Raw genomic sequence first — 22894 nt, forward strand, 5'->3', positions numbered from 1 at the left:
ACCATCTCCATCCCGGCAATAAGGGCTGTTGTGGTCCTCCGGCGAGAAAACATTTGGAACATCCATCCTGGTTGCACTTGCATTAGGAATTGCAATCGAATAAAAACCCCGCGGTGATCCCATATGTCACCCTGGGATGTCCCAGAGATGAGGACCCAGGGTTGCAACTGGGTGCCGGCCCCGAGGACCGGAGCATCCCGGTTCCCCCGGCGTTAAGCAGCAAGGCTGGGCAGGTTTCCCCCACATCCGACCTCTGCGTGGCCGTCACACCCCCTCCATACTGGTTTTAATAACGGCCGACACTCCTGATACAACATAAAACCCACTGCATCGGTCTGATATATTTCCTTGCATCTTAAAAAGAAGGAGGCAGACCCAGGGATGCCGTATCACCCCCCCAGGGCACGTCAGCCCCAAATCCTGCCTCCACATGGTGATGCCGTGGGAAGGATGAGGCTGGTGGGATGTTGGGTACCACTCCATTGCCTTCCCAGCCATGCCCGGCTGGCAGGGAGGGTTTTAATTGCCTCTGCTGGATTTTTATTCCGTTATTATCACGGCAGCATCCTTCAGCCGCCGCCATGTCCCGCAGCAAGGAGCTCATGGCTCATCCCTCCTCCTCTCCCCTTCCAGCCGCCCATCTGCTCCCTGCATTTCTGGATTTTATCCCGGAAAAAAAATAAAATCATTTTCTTATTAACTTTTCTGCCCGGGCAGGCTTTCGGAGACCTCTAGCACGTCTGTCCCGAGCTGCCTCTGTCCCCATCCCTCGGCGGGGGACCACCCCACCCTTCCCACCCCTCGCCCAGCATCATCCAGAAACCCACTCCTGCTCTCAGGAATAATTGTTATTTTTACGTTTGGGTTTAAAAAATTATTAAGCATCAAGAGGACCGGTGGTGCAGTCAGTCTGTCCTTCCTCACCCGCGCAGCATCCGGCACCAGCTCCTCTTCGCTCCTGCAAACGCATCATCCCACGTGTTGGGGTGTTGGGGGGGGGGAATATTTTCATGGCGCAATCTAAATAATTAAAGATAAAATAAATCAAAGCCCTGAATGTTAAGCATCAGGCCCGCTGGGATAGTTTGGACTCTATTAAAAAGCGCTGCACATTCCTCCAGTGACTCAGAGGTTTTATGTGCTAAAGACGACAGTGATGTAGCAGTTTTTCTTTCGCAAAGCACTAAATGCTGGTGTTTGGGGGTTATTTTTTGGTGCAATGTGGCTTAGCAGGTACCAGCCCAAGCTCCGCGCCGGGAGGACGCTGGGACCCGCGCTGGGAGCGATGGGGCGAGCAGAGGGTGCGAGGCTGCGAGGCCGGGCAGTGCTGACGAGCGGCGGGAGAGATTTAGTCGCTGCTGAGCAAAGAAATCCCTTATCGTTATTTTTTTTTATTATTGATTGCTGAACCCATTTCATTAAACTTCAAGATCTTTTTCCTCGGCGTGAGCCCGGCCGGAGGCAGCGCAAGCGTTTGGGGCTGTGCAAGGATCGATGCGTGCCGGTGCTTTGGGCTCAAAGCCATCCTCCGCTCTCGGATGGGATCGTCAGCACCTCAAAATCCAAATCCTGCCCCAAAACCACCCTCCAGGGCATCTGTGCTGGCTGGTGCTTCTGGGTTGGTATCGGCTCCATCACAGCACCTATAGACATCGCAGTGTCTATAAGCGAGGGCAATCTCCTAGGAAAGCTGATCGCTAATTATCGCCCCTCGCAGGGAAAGCCGCTCGATCGCAGCCAAATGTCACCCATCAACGGCCAGGGGACACACACGGGGGGTCCGGGTACCGGCGGGGCCGAAGCTGCATCCTCGTCCCGCAGAGGATGGCACGGGGTGGGGATGCAAGAAAAGAGAGAAAAAGATCCAATTAGGGTGAAAACTCATTTGTCCACCCCGCGGCAGCACGGCGGGTGTCGGAGGTGGCTGCGGGGACTTTCCGACCACCTGATAGATGTTGGGGGGGGGACGACGGACGCTTTTCTCCCCCAAAATAGCCGCCAGTGGGAAATGAGTCACCGGTTTCAATCTGGTTTCTCGCCAGCCCGTCCCCGCTGCCATCCATCAGACGGGGCTGAGCCGAGCAGATTTTTTTCCCCAGGGAAGATTTTTTTCATGGTAAGGAGGAGACGGGGGGTGCCGTGGCCCCAAAGCAAGAAGCGAGTAGATGGTTTGAACATCCTCCTTCCCATCTTTCAAGTGCTGGCCCCAGGGGTTGAACATAAATATAACAACCATGGGCTCACGGCATCGCCGCTCCCGGATGCTTTGGGGGGCAGAGAGCCTTGGCCGGCAATTTTTTGGCTGCTGTTTGGAACCCCAAATCCACATACACGTATATGGAAGTGTCCACGCTCCCCACGCCGTGGGTTGAAATCTTTCCCCTATGAAACTCTTTCTCTGCCCTGAAGTATTTTTAGGGATTTGCCTAAACTCAAGGGGTTTTCCCCCAAAAACCAGCCTATGGTGCTAAGAAGGTGATTTTCCCACCCCGCCTTGGGCTCAAGCCTGTGTCCTGCTGGATCACCCGTTCTCAGCGTGGAGGGGACATACAAGGGATGATACACCATATGCTGAAGCATATTTGGGGGCAGATCTACCATTTCCCCTCTCCATTTGAACAAAAAACTGCTCCACAGCCTTTTTTAACAGCTCCTCCGACATCCCATCCTCCAGCCTCCGACCATCCCCATTGCCTCCCGGTCCCGGAGGATGCTCCTGGGAGCTGAGCATCCCATGCAACGCTCTAGATGCGACTCCATGGGTGATGAATAGGGAGGGGTAATGGCTTCAGGCACTTCTTTGGAAATTCAGATATCCTCCCGGCTTCCAGGCACCATCATCTCGACGGCCTTAATTCATCAGTGAGAGGTAATTTGTGAAAGGATGGGTGATCTTCAGCAAAGTCTTATTGCTCCCCGCTCCAGCGCTAATAAGCAGCTGCAGAAGGGTTTGAGCGACAGCTAAATGAGCGCAATCGGGCTTTCTATAAAACTGCAATTTCTAACAAGATGACACAAATACTTGGCGGGGCCCCACCGAGCCCCCACCACTCACTGAGGCTGAGTGTTGAGTGGCAGAGCTCTTGTGTTGCCGGCAATATCTCCCGTTGGGTTTAGTTCTTGAGGAACCTGTTCATGGTTCTGCTTGGAGAAGACTGCAGAGCGTTGTCCGGCCGTTCTCTGCTTCGTGGGCTCACACCAAGGTGGGTACGTGGTTGTGGTGGTGGTGGCTAACACCCGTGTGTCCCATGGGACAACAGAGCTGAGGAGGGCAGAGCCATGGGGATGTTTGGGGATGGTGTGTCTTGGCATGGGGTAGCCAGGAGGATGGTCTGGGATACTGTCACAAAGAGCTTTTGGGGCAAAAATCGCCTTGAATGGCAAATTTGGAGATCTTTGAAGAGAAGACATCACCCATCTTTGTATAGGGTTGATGTGACAGGACTCCCAAAACCAACACCGGAGGAAGGGTGGGGGCTGCAGGACCACCTGCAAGCAAAGCGGGTGCCGGCGGAGGGTTTCTGATCCATTCAGGGCAGTTTGGTCCCACAAATCAATTCAAAACCCACCAGAATGGGTGCTCTCCATCACCTTGCTGAGGGCCAGTGATGCTCCCCAGCTACCGCCACTCTCTGAGAGCTGCCCAATCCCCACTGGGACCAGCTCAGGGATGGAGATGGAGATGGAGATGGAGATGGAGATGGAGATGGAGATGGAGATGGAGATGGAGATGGAGATGGAGATGGGTGGAGATGGCCACGTCCTGTGACTCCTGGGGTCACTCCAAGCAGGGGCGTGAAATACAGCCCCCTTGTTATTTTTAATAAAGGTCCTTCTGCTCCCATTTTGGGTCCCTGCTACTTCCCACCCGCCCTTGCGTTAGAAAGCCCCAGGAAGGTGGGGTGGGACCTCTGGAGGGCTCTGGTCCCAGCCCTGCTCAAAGCAGGGTCAACCTCAAAGCAGGTCATGCTGCTCAGCGCCCGTCCAGACATGGTTCCAGCATCTCCAAGGATGAAACCTTGAGGTTGTGCAGAGAGGAGCAGCCACGTCTCTTGGGCCTTGGGAGTAAAATCTCCCTTTCCCAATGCAAAATGGAGTTTCCGTGTCCAAATTGGCCCTTCCCGACAGCAGGGTAGAAGGGCACCAAGCAGAAATTATGATCTTCTCAGATGTTGCCTCCAGCTGAATTGCTCTAGTCCCTCTTCCCTTGCAGCGACATCGTCTTTCCTTCTTTCCTGCTTCATGCAAAGTGCAGGAAGGGATTGCTCTCCCCTCCCTTTCATGTTTTTTGTCTTAACATTTCTCCCAAATCCCTCAACTCATCCATCCTTGACCTCAGACTCCTCATTTCAGCCAGAACCTGCTGGACATCCAGTGGTGAAGCCATTACTGCCCACGTTATGGTGGAGAACAGGCAGAGGGTTATGTGCTGCTTTGCCCATGAAGGGATGCATCTGCACGGGAGGATGGTTTCTGCCCCATCACATCCTCCTGCTGCCCATCAAACCCCGTCCTGAGCTCATCCAACTCGTTCAAGTGGTGGAAAACCAACCTGAGTGAAAAGCAGTTTGTTTTCCCACCCGGTGAATTGAATCAGCTCCAGCCCAGTTGCAATATTACCCGCAGCACCCATCGCCTCGACGGTGATGGAGCCGGAGGGTCCCCCCCCATGCATCTCATCCCCATGGCTTGGCAAAGAGCTGCTTTCCCCCTCCCTGCATTTAAATTTGGGGTTCACTGCCTGCCTGCACCCCTGCTCAGAGCATCTGCCTCCTGCTCGGTGCAGGCAGGTCTCCAGGCAACCCTCATCATCCTCAGCAGGGCTCCCAGCGATCCCCACGGGTCCCCAGGCTCCTCGGTTAAGGTTTCTCAACAGCAAAGGATGCAAACGGGTTCCCCTCGTGCCCCACAAGTCCTCGCCTGCCGCCCAGCAGGTCCCGGCCGGCTGCCGTGTTCGGTGGCCGTGCAAGCCCCGGCTCGGCATGAGGACATGTCTTACCCACCCCACTCCGCTGCCTGGCCCCGAGCTGCTTGTAGGGGCACAGAAAGGGCTTGAGCCTTCATCGCGCTCATCCTCACCGCACCGGGGCAGAGCTCAAAGCCCCCCATCATTGCCGGTGGGAGTAAATCAGCAGCCGTGGTCTGTACCCCACCATTGGCATTTATCAACCCCAAATTGGGGGCAACGAAGCCCTTTAAACTGCTGCTTCATCCTATTAAAGCGTCTCGCCGAGGCTGCCCGCGAGCAGGATGTGGCCCTGGCATCGAGCGCCTGGTTCTTGAAAACACGCCGGAAAATCACCTCCTGGGTGGTGGTAGCAGGGGCCAGGAGAGGAGGTGGTGCTCGGGGGGATGTTTTTCTTGATGGAGGGGAAGGCTGCCCTATAAACGCCCGGAGTTAATGGGGAAAATAATCAGGCAGCATCCAAAAGCGAACATGGATGGGATGCAGCACACAGGCTTGGGTATGTCCTTGGCCCCTCCAGCTGCGACGACATTTAAGGGATCCACAAGACCAAAGGAACAACACAACTTCCCAGCTCCCAAGTTTTCCAGCTCCTGGGTCCTCCAGGCAGCTTTCGAATCCTCTCCATGTTTCCCTTGTGCCAGATCCCATCTGCTTTATGTCCTCTTTCTGAAAAGGATCGTTGCTTTTGGCTGCTAATTGCCTGTCACTTTGAATCCTCCCGCCCCGCGTCGCCAGGGATGCTCTTCCCCCACCCCGAGCCACGGAGGAGAGCGCTCGGTCGGACCCAACTTTGAAACAGAAATGCCCAAAAAACCTTAAAAAAAGATGCATCTCTATTTGCTATCCTAATTTTACAAGGGGTGAATCGTCCCCAGATCCCAAACCCATTCCCTTCCCAGTACCGCTGATGGGAGTTCAGCTGCTGGTACCCACACGGACCTGGAAAAACCTGGAAACGCTGCAAAAATGGGTATTTCTCCTGCCTAGCATGCTGGCTTTGGGCATTGCGGCTGTCAATCCCCCCCCCGCCTTCCATTAATTAGCAAGACCGTAAAAACCATCACCCCGATGTCATTTACTGCCTCCTGCTCCCTGCCAGCTCAACAGCGTCATCATCACCGGCTCAACCCAGGGTCCGTGGAGGCAACCCTCTTTGGCCAGGTTAGGGGAGAAAAGGCTCCGGCGCGTCAATAAACGCTGAGAAATGAATATTTCGGGGGGCTGTGGGGTGAACAGCAGCCCCGAGAGCTTGTAAAATTACCCCAGGAGAGGACAAAGGAAGCACGAAGCCTTCTCGCTCCGGCTCGGCGGCTGCTCAGCTTTGCCTAAGAGCCGGGGAATATGTCTTTAATGAAAAACCAAGTGGTTAAGGGAAGACTGAAGCAATAGATATATTAAAAATAAATCTAAAATTTTTTTTAAAATACAAAATATATATATATATTTAAAAAAAATCAGCTTCTCTATCTCCAGCACTTGCTTGGGAGCATGATGGGGAACCGCTTCACGCCAGGCTGCCGACAGGTCATTGCTCACCAGCCCTATTTTCCCCTAAAACACCCAAAATCCAGGCTTGCATCTTGCCCCCAGCACCGGGCAGGTCCCCTCCAACCACTCCTACGATGCCGTTTCACCACTTTTTGGCATTTTGATCAATTTCTAGATTTTTTTACCAAGCGCTGGTGCATCCGAGGTCTCGCCTGGGGGCATTAAACGCAACCGTTTAACAGCCGTAGCCGAACCGAAAAGCACGCTGAGGCGTTTCGCTCCGATCTCCAGCCCTTCCTAGGGAGTCGTTACAAGAAATTACCAAGATAGGATCACAGCGCTGCGGCGGATTTTGTTATTTAATTGCCGAGGTGGGGCAGGGAGGATGCTTGGGGGGTCTGGGCTCCACGCCGGTGCCGGCGGGGATGAGCGTCACCGCTGCAGGTCACTTAAATGGGGAAAAAAATGGGGTGATGCTGGTTTGCAGGAGAAACTGTTGAAGGTCGAGACCGATTTGGCCTTTCCAAACGAAAGGCAGCATCTATCCCCGATGCCGGAGCGGCCAAATCCGGCTCCCCGCTTCGCGAGGTGCCGGCACGCGGCTGCATCTGGCTCGCCGGGCGTTTCCATCAGCCGTGAAATGTAAAGTCGGAATTTTCTGCTCCCCCGCCCCAATCATCCGCCAAGCCCGAAATCAATTATTCCCACCCGCACGCTTGCCATCGATGCGCGACACGCTCGGTAGCCGCGCGGCGTTGCCGCAGCCGTGATGGAGAGGGTTGGTAACGGGGTCGGGGACCCCCCTTTCATCTCCTCCTGGGGTCTGAGCGGGAGGGGGGGCGGGAAGAACCCCCCTGGGAAGGGCTGGGGGCTGCCCCGGGGGTGTGGGGGTGATTTTGGGGCTCACCCGGTCGCTGGTGCCTTTGGATCCTTGTAACGCCCCTGGTCTGGGCCGGGGCAGACGGGGACCACCGAGCAGCGGCTTTGCACCCCCCCGGGGCTCCATCCCAACCCCACCATTCCCGGGGATTCTGGGGGCCACCGCACCTTTGGATAAGCACGAGGCCGGCATCCTTCCCCTCTTTCGGGGCTGCCCCCCAGATTTGGGGAGGAGGAGAGGGAAGGGATGAGGGATGCGGGAGGGGGGAAGGATGCACATCCCTGGTCCCCAGCTGCCGGCTGGCGCATCCCTCCACCGGCAGCCCCCGGGGGTGGGCTCAGCGACGCACGTGTTCGGGGAGGGAGGTGTGGGGATGCGTGTGTACACCGTCTATATATACCACCGTGGCACAGGCACCGGAGGAGTCACAGATCAGAGGAGCCGGCAGCCGACAGCACACCCGCAGGTAGGGAATCCGCTTTGATTTTCCATCCTGGGGGGGCTTGGCTGGTTGGGTTTTTATTTTAGCCAGAGGATGGTCCGTCCGGCTTCGATTCGCAGATAGATATTCCCCTCCCTGCTAAGGGTTAAATGAAATATCTTCCTGGAGGGAGAAATCCATCCCCTCTATCCCAAGAGAGGAAAAGTTTCGCCTTCACCATCCAGCCCCAAAATCAAACAAAGTGGAGCCGGAGGGATGCAACAGGAGTCGGCGCGGGCCGCCTGCCCGAAGCCGGGGGGAAGCCCACGGGGTGATGGTGGGTTCCTCCGGGATGGGTAGGATTTTTTTTTAGGGGCTTTTTTTGGGGAGCCGCCACGCCACCACTTTCCCCATTTAGTATTTCTGCCCTTTTTCCTTCGAGCCAGGACTTCACCGGGGTCACTGCGGGATGCTCCGGCAGACGCTTGGCTTGCGAGCGATCCCTTTTTTTCTCTGGAAAAGCACAAAAAGGAGGAAAATGGGGGCTTTTTTGTTGCTTTGATTTTTTTTAGCCCCCCCGAAAAGCAGGAATGAATGGCTGAGATATGGGGGCGCGGAGAGAAATGTTATTCCTGAGCTTTTTTACCTCTAAACAGCCTTTCTCATTCTCTCAAGCCCACATCTGTGTTTACAGTCACACCGCGGCGTCTAATTTTGGCCAATTATGGCCAATTACCTGATTGAGGGGGTTCGACAAAAGGAAACGCTTATTCTTCTGCCGAGCGTCGGGCATCTGCGGCCAAATCTCCCCCTCCCCAAATCCCTCCGGTTTTCCCTAAAACTCCCCCCAAAAGCCGCCGGCACAAAGCCGTGCGGCATCGCCAGGGTTTGGGGGAGCCGGGGAAATGTTTTAGCCGGTGCCAGTGGGGGACACTGTTGGACAATATTGCGCTTTTTTCGGCTGGAAAAAGGTTTGACTCCTTCAATGCTGGCTGGCAGCGGGGCCAGATCCTGCCCGGTCACATCTCTCTGCCCTCTGGATCGGGCCTTGGCTTTGGGCAGTGGGAGAATTAGCAGGGAAAAAATGAATTGGGGTTAGCTGAGCTCCGGCGTGGGAAGTGAGGAGCCCCTAAACGCGTTCCCCACGTGGCGGGACTGATCCCGACCTGGGAAAGCGAGAGCATCGCTGCGTTTAAACCCTTGCGAAGGCGTTTGGGGAAGGACAACGATCCCGCTGCCGGGATAATCCCTGCCGTTAGCATCTCCCATGGGAAGAGGGGATGGAGCATCCCTGGGGAGAGGCAGGGAGCATCTCCCCAGCGTTGCCCGCAAGCTCCCAACCCAAATCGCATCAAACCAAGCGAATAAAACCCATCTCAGCAAGCACCTGCTTCCCCTTCCACCTCTTCTCCTCGGGTGATTCACATCCCACAAGCTCCGTTCCATCCTTCCCGCTGCCCCTCAAATCAGCCCTTTTATATAGCTACATCTCCCACACCATCCCACCCGGCGCAATAAATAAAAGCCTCTTGTCCCGACGGATAATCAGACCCCGCCGTTATCTGAACCACAGGCTGGATTTCTCGAAAAACCTCCTTTTTCCCCCCGCAAACATTAATGAGGGTAATTCAACTGCATCGCAAACTCCTGAGGATGCACCCTTGGGGCAGCCCGTGGCAGCGGGGGGGGGTCCCAAAGCTGTTTTGTGGGATGGGGTGGCTGTATCCTGCCACCTCCTTGGGATGGATAGGTTCCGTTTTCGGGGAGGAAGAGGAAGGTTTGTGCCCAGGAGCAGCCCCGGTGTCCGAGAAGCCAAAGGGGTGGCTGTGGTGTGACACCGGGGCCGTCGCATCCTTTGCCGGGGTCGATAGCAGTGGGGCTGGCCCGTGCATCCCTCGGGAAATAGGGCCCAGGCTTGGTTTTCCCAGAGGATAAAAACATTAAAAAAATGGGGAAAAATGGGGGAAAATGGGAAAAAATGGGGGAAAATGGAAAAAAAGGGGGAAAAAAGGGGGAAAAATGGTGAAAAAAGGGAAAAAAGGGGAAAAATGGGAAAAAATGGGAAAAATGGGGAAAAAAAAAGGCATCACTCTTTTTCTCATGGGTCTGTGCTGCGAAACTCAGAAAGGGGCTTTGTGCCGTCACCGCCCCACAACCCTGCCACCCCCCTTGCCCCAAACACCCGAGGGCAGCAGCAAGAAAAGAATCCACCGCGCTCGGTCCTTCCCTTTTACCGGGCTGATTTAATTCGGGGGGGGGGCACCAATGCGCAAAGCGTGGGTTGTTTCCCTCTTTCCCAGCCCTGCCCCGGCCGGCGATGCTGGCAGGGTACTGCATCCCGCCCGCCCGATAGCATCTTTCAATTAACCGGGAAGAAAAGCCGAGCCGTAATCTCGGAGCCTCCTCCGCAGCCAGATGTGACCTGCTTTTCCCAGGACGTCGCTGATGTCTTCTGGGGACATGGGGACAGGGCTGGGGGGTGGGTTGCAGCCCCCTTCCTGGCTCTGCCGAACCCCATTTTGGGGCTGAGTGATTTTTCGGGGGGGTTTGGCCCCTCCCGGGAGCTTTCTGCCAAGCCTCTGACTCACGCCGCCAGCCAGTTTTAATGAGACTCGATGAAGATTAAGCCTTAATTCCGGCTCCTTATCAGCTTCCCCTCGTACCCTCCAGCGAATGACAAGCGGGAGCTGCCAGGCTCTGTGTCACCACCCTGCTGACGGGGACGAAAGGTGACCGTGACGCCTGTCGGGGACCCCGGCGGATGCTCTGCCTCCTTTGCAAGGAGTGGGGTTGTCCCTCCACCTTGTTGGGGTGCGAAATAAGTGGGGACCCCCTCCCCAGGTGCTCGACCCCTCCAAAAGCGGCCTGAAATGCTGCTGGAGCAGCACACGGGTTGCAAAGCCACCGTCACCGGGGTCTTCCTCACCTCCGAGCATCCTGGTACAGGGGTTTCCAGATGCTGCTCCGGCACGGAGGGACCTCCGTGCCACAAAAGGTAGCACCAACCTTCAAGTCCCCATCCTGCTCCTCTCCGTCACCTCCATCTCGTTCCCTCACTGGCTTATAAACCTGACGCGGTGCAGTACCGGGACCCGCTCCCAAGGACCACGGGGATGTTGGATCCCTTTTCCCGGTGGGATGAGGGCGAGGCAAGGTCAGGACGACCAAGACTCCTGTTTGCATATGGCCAGGGGGATGCTTCGGGCCAAATCTCTGGGAAGCAGGAGGGAAGTGCACGGCCTTGGTCATGTCACTTAATCGCTGCCTGTCACCGATGTCGGCAAAGCCGGACGGGACACAGGGGATTCTTTGGGAATTGGCTTTGCTGCTCCACAGCAGGTGGGCTCAGATCCCAGCAATGCCTGCTGGCAGCAGTGGCTGAACCCTCCTCAGATAGGGACAGGGACGGCAGCACCCCAAAAACGGCCAGGAGGGGAAACCGGAGCAGGACATCCTCTCCTGGCTCCGGTGATGCTCGGATAAGAGCGTCCTGCTCAGGGGACAGCCGGGGACGTGCTGCCCCGCCACGTCCACCTGCTAAAATAAGCCCCGGCTGGGACATGTGCCATGAGATAGCCTGGAAAAAATTAAGCTGGGACACGCCGGATCTGTTTTGGGGATGAGGATGCAGCTGGGCTCCTTTCCCGAAAGGATAATTTGGGCAGGGAGACTGGGACATGCGTGTCTCGGGGAGTGAGGGAGGACAGGCTGAGAACAGGCACATTTCGGTGCAGGTGGAGGGCTCAGCGGTGCCGGTGCCATCCCGGCTTGACGGGTTTTCTCTCTCCCACGCCGCAGCCGCTGCCGGTGCCGCCATGAGGGCTGTGCTCTGGGACCTGCTGCTGCTCTGCCTCTTCGCCCGGGTGCGGGGCGACTGCCGGGGGGACTGTCTGCATTGCGACCGCCAACTCTACCGGGACAGCTTCGACGTCCTCGTAAGTCCCTCTGCCTGCTGGCTTGTCCCCCGCCATGGGCAGCACCCATGGGGGTAGCACCCATGGGTGCTGTGCCAGCTGCATCCCCCCGCACTGGGTGGGCACCCTCCTCCCTGTGCCGGTGTTGGGGTTTGGGGTCTGGGGGGGGCTTTGGCTGCCGGTCGCTCCCAAACCTCGAGGGGAAGGTGCCACCTGCTGTCACTGTCCCTCCTCCTTGGGCACCCCCCAGGGACACCATCGGACAAGATGGTCCCGAGGGAGGATGCAGACCCCAAATCGGCTGCCAGCCTGATGGGGTCAAGGCTGCGACAGCCCAAGGAGGGTCCCAAGAGGGTCCCAAGACCCCGAGCATCACCAGCTTTCCTGCTCCCATGGCTTGTGGCATCACTTTCCCCACCTACGCCAACCCTGGACCCCTCCCAGACCCCCACCCTATCTCCCAGGAGCCACCAAAATCCCCCGCTGAGCCCCATCAGGATGGGATCAGCTTTGGAGATGGCCAACAAGCCACGGTGTTTCGGGGGATCAGGCATCAGGCACCCCACAGCCCCTCTCAGCCTCTTATTTGCTTCCAACACTGGATGGAAAGAGCCAATAAATAGCATTGTTGGGGTTTTTTTCCAGCCCCTAATCCTTTCTTTTCCCCTCCGCCGAGCCGTGGCCGGGCTCTGGCTGGCAGCATTTCTTTCCCTCCCGTTCCCCCTCTGCCGCAGGGGGATTATCCATCACCTCTCCCCCGCCTGCTCGCCTATTTATTAGCGATGATAAATCACAGCGGGTTGAGACGTCCACCCGAAAGGAACCAGCAGCTCGGGAAGCCCTCAGGGCTGGGAAATGTCGCCCCAAAACCAGGGGAGACCAGAGACTTCCAGGGCTCCGCGGAGAGGCTGGAGCAACCCCAGTGCCACCCCCTTGCTGGTAAAGCCTTCTGCAATCACACATCGTTGGCACCAAGTTTTGGAGCACAATCTCCCCGGTTTTGCCCCGAAATGCTGTTTTGCAGTCTGAAGGCACCAGCGTCTCTGCAGGGACCCCCCCTTTCAGCTCGGTCCTGCTTCTGGAGCTGCATTTTGCTCTGTCTTCCCTGGCCAGCAACATGGAGAGGAGGTGGGATGGTTGGTGGCTCGTGGGTCCCGTGCAAGGTTGTATCTCAAAGCAAGAGTGGTTTGAACCAGGAGCAGAGGAACCCGGGGGCTTTTGAGGCTCAGTTTCAGCTAGAAGAAGCGTCGTGGTGGGATTTGATACAACCCTCCACCATTTCCAAAGCAACGGTCAAGGAAGTCCCATCAGCGACGTGGCTGATCCGCCCTTCAGAGGTAGAAATAGGAGATGCCCCTGAAGTTACAGGCGTGCCTGCACCAACATCGCAGGTGCCAGGGCAGCACGGGGACCAGCTGATGGAGCTGGTCCTCAAGATGTGGACGAATCACCTACATCCTGGTCCCCAGAGTCATCTAGGGATGGTGCAAACCCACGGTGGCACCGTTAGTGCCGACCAAAGATGGGAAGGAGCCTCCCCCCGGTAGTTTCGGCACTGGACGTGGAGGAGCATTGGCTGGCGTTTGCCGAGGACTCCCAAAACACTGTGAGCAGAAGCCATTTCCATGTGAATTAAGAGCACAGCACGATGGCCGAGGACCTGGGATGTTCCTGGGGCTGTTTTGTGGATGAGTGATAGGACCACTGACGGTCCTCAGCCTGACGCCGGGGGTGATTCCTCTTGGACGCTATTAGCTGGTGCTCAGCAGAGCTGTTACCTGCACGTGATCCACCAACGCAGGGCACTGTCAGGACACCGTCCATCAGCCATAGACCCTGCCAAAGCCTTGGAGATCCCAGGACAGGATCTTGGCTCAGCACTAGATGCCCTCGGTGCCTCCACAGGGACCCTTGTAGGTGTCCCAGCCGACAAGACCCTCATCACCACCTCACTTTGGGACAACTATTGTTCTTTTGTCTTTTTATCTGAAGAGCCTGGCTGCCCTCGGGGATGGAAATAGCCAATTGCTGCAGAGCCACGTGCTTGAGCTGCAGCCCTGAGACACCACGTTGGGACTTGTAGCACCTCTCACCTGGCGAAGTTAAGGAACCCATGGTGGAGAAGGTCTTTGCAAGGGTTTTGGTCTTGCAGATGGCCTTTAGCAATGAGACACGCCAACGTGCTTCAACATGGGGTCCCCTGGCTGGTGTTAAGCGTTTAAAAGAGCCCACCATGAAGATAATGTTGGGATGGAGACACTCCAAGGTGAGGGACAGCAACCCTTCCCTTCTGGGCCCTCCAGCCCTGGTTTCTTCGGGTGTTTATTCAGTTTGGTTCTTCTACGATATTCTCCTGGACGATTTCCCCTGGGTGCTGGTTTTGGTGGTACCAGCTTCCTTGGGGCTATCACCCCACAGCGGTGCTGGGTCTGTGTCCTGCCTTGGTGGACGAAGCCTCCTGGAAAGGGATGAGACCCAAACATGGCGGGATGCACCCATAGGTGCTGAGGAAGCCCGATGGCACCTCTTGATGAGGCTGCTCTTCATGGCCTTTGAAGGGACATGGCGACTGGGGCGGGTTCCTGGGGGCTGGGAGGAGGCAGTCGTCACACCTGGCTTCAAGGAAGGCGTGAAGGAGGATCTGGGAATCATGGAATCACTATGGTTGGAAAAGACCTGTAAGATCATCAAGTCCAACCATCAACCCAACACCACCATGCCCACTAAACCATGTCCCGCAGTGCCACGTCCACACGTTCCTTGAACACCTCCAGTGATGGTGACTCCACCACCTCCCTGGGCAGCCTCTTCCAATGCTTCACCACTCTCTCAGTAAAGAATTTTTTCCTAATATCCAGTCTGAACTTCCCCTGGTGCAATTTGAGGCCGTTTCCTCTTGTCCTGTCAAAGGAAGCTATGGGCTGGTCAGCCTCACCCCATCCCTCGGGGAGGTGGTGGAGCACATCATCCTGCAAAGCATTTCCAAACGTATGAAGGACAAGAAGGTCATCAGGAGCAGCCAGCATGGATTTATGAAGGGGAAATTGTGCTTGACCAACCTGATAGGTTTCTGCAGTGAGACAACCAGCTTGTCCTGACTTTCATCAGGCTTTGACATTGTCTCCCATGACATCCTCGTAGACAAGCTGCTGAAGCACAGGACAGATAAATGGGCAGTGAGGTGGACTGAAACCCGGAGGACCTTGACATCTTCATTAATGACCAGGATGATGTGGCAGAGGCACCCTCAGCAATTAGCAGGTGATGCAGGAGTGGAGGGTAGACCGCAGGGTCGTGCTGCCATCCAGAGGAACCTTGCCAGGCTGGAGACATGGGCTGGTAGGAACCCCATGAAGTACAAGAGCAAAGTCCTGCCCCTGGGGACGAACAACCCCAGGCACCAGGACATGCCATGGGCACGCAGCAGAGGCCCCTTCCCACCTCCGCCGTCCCGTGACTCGGTGATTTTTTGGGCTCATGCCTGGCTGAAGGACCCAGCAGTGCGGAGCATGGGGTGGTGGGATGGGAGCAATGGGGAAGTGTGGAGTATGTCCAGCGCGGAGCAGAGCCTGGCTAGGGAGGGTCGGGAGAGGGATGTTGAGCAGCTGCCATGGCTCCCCAGCATCTCCACCACCACCACCACCACCTCTGGGATCCCAGGAACGGGTTTTGGGAGGGGACACCTCACCGAATGAGGCCAGGCAAGGGCTGATGAGCTACTGGCACCTTTCCATGGGTGTCTTCCAACGCGTTGCATCGCTGGACGAGTTGGAAGTGGGGGGATGCCCAAGCACCTGGCATTTGGGGTACACTGCCTGGCACTGCCCGGTGTCCCTCAGTCCCAGGGGGACCAACACCCACCTGATGCCCATCCCTGTGTCTCCCACGCAGGTCTGCATCCTGGAGTGCGAAGGCGAAGCCGTGCCGCGGGCCACCTGGGAGATGTGTGCCGCCGCCAGCCGAGCTGCCCCACGGCCCCGTGACCTCCAGGACGCCGGCGATCCCTGGCACGTGGCGGCGGTGCCGGCGGTGCCGGTGAGCCCGCTGCAGGTAAGCGAGCTGCTGCGGCGACGGGAAGCCGAAGACGAAGGCGTCGAACCGGCGCCGGGCGCCTTCCCGCAGCCACCTGAGGACATTTCCCGACGACTCGGCGGTTTCCCGCGGGGGACGCGTGGCTCGTGGCCGGCGCCAACGGCCAGGGGGGTGCAGAAGCGATACGGGGGCTTCATCGGGGTCCGCAAGTCAGCGAGGAAGTGGAACAACCAGAAGAGGTTTAGCGAGTTCCTGAAGCAGTACCTGGGCATGTCGCCCCGCTCCAGTGAGTACGACATTGCCGGCGGCATCAGCGAGCACAACGAGATCTAACGGAGACCCGCGCCGCCCGGCTAGGTCCGCCATGGCCAAAAAAGTCAACCCTCTACCCCTCTACACCACATGTCCATAGGTGCAAATTAAAAAGGGGGGCAAAAAAAATTGGAAACGGCTTGAAAAATGCCGAATTGGAGACTGGGGAGGGATGCTGCGGGCGGCCGTCGGCATCTCGGCATCTGGAGGTTGCTCGGGGAAAGGCCCTTTGCCGTCAGCCCCCCGCCCAGGGAGGATGGGCAAAAGGGTTTTGTCCTCGACACCAAAGAGGTCTGAAGGATGGTCCAGACCCCCCCCAAAAAGCAGGAAAAAAAAATCAGAATAAATTAAGAAAAATTTTAAAATAAAAAAATTAAAATTTAAAAATTTTAATTTTTTAAATTTTAAATAAAAATTTATATTAAATTAAAATAAATAAAATAAATTAAAATAAACTAAAATAAATTTTAAAATTAAAATCAAGCAGAACCTTTTTCTTTTGGAACTGAAAGAATTCCTCCCCAAACCCTCCAGCTTCACATTGCCAAACTGAGGAGCGGGTTAACCCCGCGCTGCCGCTCCCCGGGGACCAGCGTCCCCCCCGCCCGCCGCCAGCCCCACCCCGGGACGCTGGGAGCCCCCAGCCCCTCTACGCTGCAGCTGCCGAGGCCGCCCAGCCCCACCCCAACACCCCCCCCAAATCTACAATTTGGGAGCATTTTAAATTTTTTCCCCTTTATTTTTTTATTCTTTTTCCTTTTTTTGTTTCCCCGGGTGGCATCTCCCTAAATTAGGGGATGCACCCCCGGCCCCGCAGCCCCCGGGAGAGAGCCCCCCGCTCCCTCCGCTCTCGGCTCAGCTGCCTTTTTTTTTCCTTCTTTTTTTTATTCTTCTTCTATTTTCTTCTTTTGTTTTTTTTTTTTCTCTTTCTTTTCTTTTTCTTCTTTTTTTCCTTTCTTTTCTCTATTTTTTTTTTTATTTTTATTTTTTTATAGCGTTCCGGCACCGCATCCCAGCACCTTCCGCCAGGCACAGGCAAAATTAACCCTGCTCCTGTCCGCCCCGGCAGCCTCCATCCTCTCTCTGACGGACCCCAAAGCGCTTCAGACTCGCACGCGTTCAGAAATCACTTTGCTCTTCACTCACTAAGCCCGATTTAAACCAGGACCCGACGAATTTCGGCCTCCGCCGGCGACGGGAGCGAGATGCCACGGGGAGTGGGGGGAGAGGACCGCGAGGAAGCGGGCGGAAATTTAAAATAAGGGGAAAAAAAAAGGGGAGTTTTGCCAAAAAAATTGGATTTGGGGTTATTTTTCTTTCTTTTTTTGGGTCGGCCGCTGTGAAAAAGCCACCTTGGATCCAGCGGAAAATCAGCCCCCACCCCGCATTCCCAGTGCCTTCCCCGGCAGCGCTTGGCATCCACCGGCCGGGGCTTTCGGCTTCCCATGGGATTTACTTCCAGCTTTTCGGATGGGGGATGCCGCGGGGGTCACGTCCCATCGTGGCCCCGTCCCCACGGGCATGACCCAACGGCCACAGCGCCGGGGACCAGCTCCCACCCCAGCGCCCAGAAACCACCTGGAAATGTTTATTTTTCAAATTTCTTTTCCTTTTTTTTTAAATTTTTTTCTTTTTCCCCTTTTTTGAAGCGTTTTCCTTAAAGTTTTGGAAAGCCTCCGGGGTTGACTTCTTTGCTCAGCAATACAAACCGCGCGCGTGTTTTCGTTGCGTGTGTCCCGTGTCCCTCCCCACCCTCGCCCCTCCGGCATGCATCGCGTCCCAGTCCCCGCGCCGGGATGCGGTTTTTTTCCGTGTCGCTCCCAGGAGGATAATCGGAGCCGGTTGATTCTCCTGCCTAATTTGCTACCCAAAAAAAGCAGACCCCGGGAGCGACTTCTTCGCCCGGGTCTCACCCGCAGCGCTGCCCTTCACTGTTTGTAAAAAAAAAAAATAAAAAAAATAATATAATAACCCCTACGGAAAAAAAATAGAAAAAAAAAAAATAATTCCGAGATCTTGTTCTTTTTAATTGTTTCATACAAAGATTTCTCCATTAAACTTGTACATAGCAAAAGGATTAATAAATTAGTTTACTGTTTCTACGATATTATTGCGACTGGCGACCGTCACTTGGGTCAACGCTTGCAGAGCAGGTCCCTGCTGCCCCCCCTGCCATGGGGGGGATCGAATTGCCCCGCTCACCTGGGGAATAGCTTGGGTTTAGGGGAAAAAAGGGAGATTTTTGTAAATTTGCATTATTTCCAGAGCGGGGGCTTTTGGGAGGGTGGAAATCCCACCTTGCGTGGGCCACCACAGAGCTGGGGGGGGTCCTGCTGCACGCGCGCCCCGCAGCCAAAAATGGGATGGACCAGGGGGGTTATTTGGGGGGAAAAAAGGGATTTTCGGGTTTAAGAGAGAAGGGGAATTTCTGCCCGGCTCTGTCGCACCCAGAACCCTTTTCCCCAGGGATAACAAAGGCTCCAGCGCCCACAGCCCCCCAACATCTGCGACTCCACTGGAAAATTCAGGGGTTCACCTCCCTCACCCCCGCTCCCGGATTTGGGGAGAGGAGCGGCATGGCCGGCCAAGTGCCTGGGCGCTATTTTTAGCATTGCCATAGAAACGGTGCGGAGGGATGCGCGATGGCCATGCCGCCGGCTGGCCCCAGCGTCCCCAGTTGGGTCCCAGTATGCAAACTGGGTTAACGCTGGGTGACAGACCAGCCCCGGGCAGCGAGGCGACGGCTGCTGCTGCTTTTTTTGGCTAACGAGAAAGAAAGGGGCCTTGGCAATTAAAAAATTAATTGGGGAAAGACTTTGGCTGGCAGGTTTGCTTTGGGGCCCGGGGGTCCCCGAGCGTCCCTGCGGGGCGGGGGGGCTCAGGTCCGGGCGCAGCCGTTGCCCTGCAGAAATCGGAGGAATTGTGTTAATTTGGTGCCTGTCGGATGCAATTTTTAATAGCGTATTTTTTTTTCCCCTCCTCCCCTTTCCCATGCAGGGGAGGCACCGCTCCCCTCCGTCCCTTTCCCCTTTTTTCCCTTTTCCAGCTCCTCTTTCACCTCAACACGCCTAAAAAAAAAAAATACATATGACATTATCCAGGGTTTGGCTGGGGTTTTTTTTTTGCATCAAAAGGCAACTTTTCGGCTCAACGTTCGACCCGCAGCAAGTGAGCGCTCCGGGACACCAGACTTTGCAGGGTCCCCCGCAGCAGGACACCGATTAAAAACCCACCGGGTTTAGCACATATTAACCCCTCCCTGCAGCTTCCAGGTTAAAAAGTTGATGGATTTGGGGTTTTTTTGGGGGGAGGAAAACAAGGGGAAAAAAAAGCACGCTGGTGCCGGAGGGAGCGGCACTGCCATGGCGGCTGCCAGCGCCGGGCGGACACTGCTATCTAGTGGTGCCAGAAATGGTTGTGCCAAGGGGCTCCCCGAGCTGGGGGGGAACATCTCGGGGTGGGGGCCGAGCAGCCGCGAGCGGCGGCAGAAAGTGTCCCCACCTCCGCATCGGGGGAGACGGGGGGTCCCTGGGGGGTCCCCTGGGACGCGGGCTATAAGGACAAGGCAGAGGCAGCGAGCTCTCAGGCAACTTTTCTTTTTATTTCTTATAAAATATATTTCATATTGCTGCTGTAAAAATTACATTTCACATTTTTAATTTTTAAAATTTTTTTTCCCCTCTTTTTTTTTTTTTTTCCCCTTACAATAAAAATAATACTTGGAAGACAGCTGAGAAAAGCTCCAACAAGACAGAAAATTCACTGACACGGCATCGTCCCCAGGCGGCCGGTGGCCCCACGGGGGCACAGCGCCGGTGACGTGCGTCCCCAACCCCGTCCCCGCTCCCCGCGACGCCTCCACCAAGCCTCCCGCCGATGGCAAGGGGGCACCAAGTGACAACGTGGGGTCACCCAGCGCTAAACCGATTTTTGGGGTCCGACTACCCCCCCCAACCCCACCAGAGCGGGGTGGGCAGAGTGTCCCGGCTGGAGAGGGGGGAGCAGCCTCCAATTAATTAGTGCCCAGTTAAGAGGTTCCTATATACATACATATACATGCTCCGGGAGACAGGCAGATGGATGAGGGAAAACTCTCCAAGGTGGATTTACGGGGGGGCGGTTACCCGCGGTTGGGGCCGAAGAGGAGTTTTCTTGAGACCAGTGAGACTCAAGGGTCGGGAGGAAAAGTCCAACGGTCGGGAGGCGGCTGGAAGTGAGTTAAAAAATAATAGGAAAGGGAAATAATAGGGAAAGGAGCAAAAAAATAATTATATATCCAATGCCAACCAACCCGATAGACACGGTGGAAGCCTGCTGTCGTTTCTGCAAAAATACGAGAAGGTTTTTCTGTTTTAAAGTGTAAAAATTCCAAAATACTCCCAAACCAGAAGGAAAAACAAACCAAAAAACTAAAACCCAACCCACCCTGCACCAGTTTCTCCATTAAAAATAAAAAGCCAAGAGAAAAGAGCCGCGAGCACAAGGACAATATTGTCCGGTTAAGTCTGTACCGCAGAAAGCCCTCGGAAAAGAAGCTGTAGGCGCCTCCCGCCCCCCCATAAAACAACGCTGACAGAAAAGACTCCGACGCGAGGTGATCCCCGCCGGCTGCCGGGCAGTAAGTGCTATGCGCTGCGGGAGGAGGAGGCACTGCAAGGGCTGGGGGGGCAGGGTCCCCCACATTTGCTGGGGGGTGTCCCGCCAGCCCCCCGGGATGCTGCACGCCGCACGTGCCTGCTTGTTCCAAAGCCATCGAAACCTTTTTCTTCCTTTTTATATATATATATATTTTTTTTTTTTTTAAAAAAGATTTTTAAGAGAAAAGCAGAAAGATTTTAGCTTTATCTTTCAGACACCCGAGCTCCCGCCAGTGAAAAACCTGATCTCTGAGGCAGATTTGCGCTGGGAAGGGCCGGGGGTGTCTGATGCTACACCCCTGTTTTGGGGGGGCGGGATGAATCCCCCCCTCCCGGGGCCGGGGTGATGCCGCACCCCGATGCCAACCCTGGATGGCTTGTTTGACATTTCCTGAGTGATTTTGCTGGGAGCCGTGGGAGCTGAGTGGTGTCTGGCTAGCGCTGGCGCGGATCCGGCTCCGCCTGACGCTGTTTGGGGCAGAAAGGGCATAAAAAGCAAGAAGTAAAATCTCCGGTCCTGCCCGGGTCTCTCCGAGTCGTGGGGGCAAAGGCACAAGGTCTGAGGAAAGCACAAATTCACCCTTTTTTTTTCCCTTCTGTGCTCTGGGCGCTGCTTCGAGCCCCGTTTTTTAAAAAAATATTTGGAAAACGAAAATGCAGCGAGGCGCTGCGTGGGAGTTCCCAAAGCGCCGGCTCACTTCCAGAGAGGCACCAGCATCTCCGGCACCGCCGAAAACCTGCCCGCACCCCGGCATCACACGACCCTTCCCCAACAGAACAAACACGCTGAGCTCCGCGAGGCAACGCAGGACAGATAACGCCAGCTCGGCCATTCCAACGCCGGAGGTCAGACAGCAGCAAAGGCGTGGGGGCTTTTTTTGTATTAAAAAAAAAAAAACAAAACTATTTTTGAGTAGTGCAACAACCCCACCACGCAATTAATTGTTACCAGGGCTGTGGATGCAGAGCACCAACCTGCCATGCGCTTTGGAAAGTCTTTCTTGCAATAAAACGCCCAACATGGCAACCTGCAAAGAGTCTCCGATGCTGGCGGGAGAGGAAAAGGCTTTTCCCGACATTTTGCTCCTCACCCCGCGCTCCAGCGGGGATGGGAGCCTGAGCGAGCAGCTCTCAAGGAGCAAAAGCTCTTCTCTTCGCCAGGATTTGAGCCGGACCTGCCCAGACCCACCCGGGGACATAACCCCGGCGGGGTCGCACCTGCCCGGGGAGTTTTGCTCCTGCTTTCCAGCGGCCAAATTTTTGCATCCGCCGGTTGGACACCGGAGAAAAGATCAGGTTGCGGGACGATATCCTGTTTATATGTACAAAATTACAAATGAGCAACAACAAAAAGTACCCAAACACATCGACAAGCACTAGTACTACATATCTCAACCCGCTTTGCCTGCCCACACAATCCCTTCAACAACGAGGCTTGCGGCAATCCGGGAGCAATATCGGACTCTCGCAGCCATTTGATTTGCTTTTATAAGGGAAGTTGAGTCTCAGCGCGGGGTCCTTACAAACACTCCGGGCTCAAGCCGCGTGCAGGGATTGCTCTCAGCTCGACGGCTGCAGGTTACGACCTATGATTATCAAAAATGCAGCAAAAAAAAAAAAAAAATAGAAATCCAAATGGCTGCCTGCCCCAGCGAGGGAGAAAGGTGAAGGGGCACTCCGGCTCCCCGGCCGCACGCACCCCAGCCTGACACCAAGCACAACACCCTGCCAACGATGCTGGTGTAGGTGGGATGGCCGCGACAGTGACAGGAAACCAGCAGCGATGCGGGTTGGGTAAATACATATTTTAAAGGATGGAAGTCAGAAAAGTGACTCCCCACCAGGCTCGATGGGATTCAAAAGGAAATAGTGAAGTGTTTTGCTGAATTGGGGCCATACGGTGATGCTAAGGGAAAGCCCGTCCCAGTCCTCCCAGCTGCCTTTACTGGTGGAATCATTAAATAAAAAAATAAAATTGCTCAGCCTAGTTTGAAAGACACAGCAAGGGCCACAATATAGGTTTTCACAGAGCTAAGCAGACTCACGAAGCCTAAAATGAGAAGGAACACCAGGTTTTGCCTTAAAAATTCTCATAGTTTTCCTGATTAAAATGTTTTGGGTGGTTTTTTTCCCCCCTCAAATGCCTCCAAAAACGACGCGCTGGAACCGACCAGAAGCACGTGCAGGCTCAAGCTACCGGTGTGACGCGACAAGAGCAAAGACCACATCCACACAGGGAAA

General features: G+C 55.5%; 1 protein-coding gene across 1 annotated transcript; it reads left to right on the forward strand.

Moving 5' to 3' along the window:
* Positions 1–11573: 11573 nt before the first annotated feature.
* On the forward strand, positions 11574–16037 carry PNOC (prepronociceptin). The gene is made up of 2 exons (XM_059835826.1): positions 11574–11693; positions 15564–16037. The coding sequence occupies exons 1-2, from the start codon at positions 11574–11576 to the stop codon at positions 16035–16037; spliced, it is 594 nt and encodes a 197-aa protein (XP_059691809.1).
* The last annotated feature ends 6857 nt before the right edge of the window (positions 16038–22894 follow it).

This window comes from Gavia stellata, chromosome 2 (genome assembly GCF_030936135.1).
Source record: "Gavia stellata isolate bGavSte3 chromosome 2, bGavSte3.hap2, whole genome shotgun sequence".
Lineage (NCBI taxonomy): Eukaryota > Metazoa > Chordata > Aves > Gaviiformes > Gaviidae > Gavia > Gavia stellata.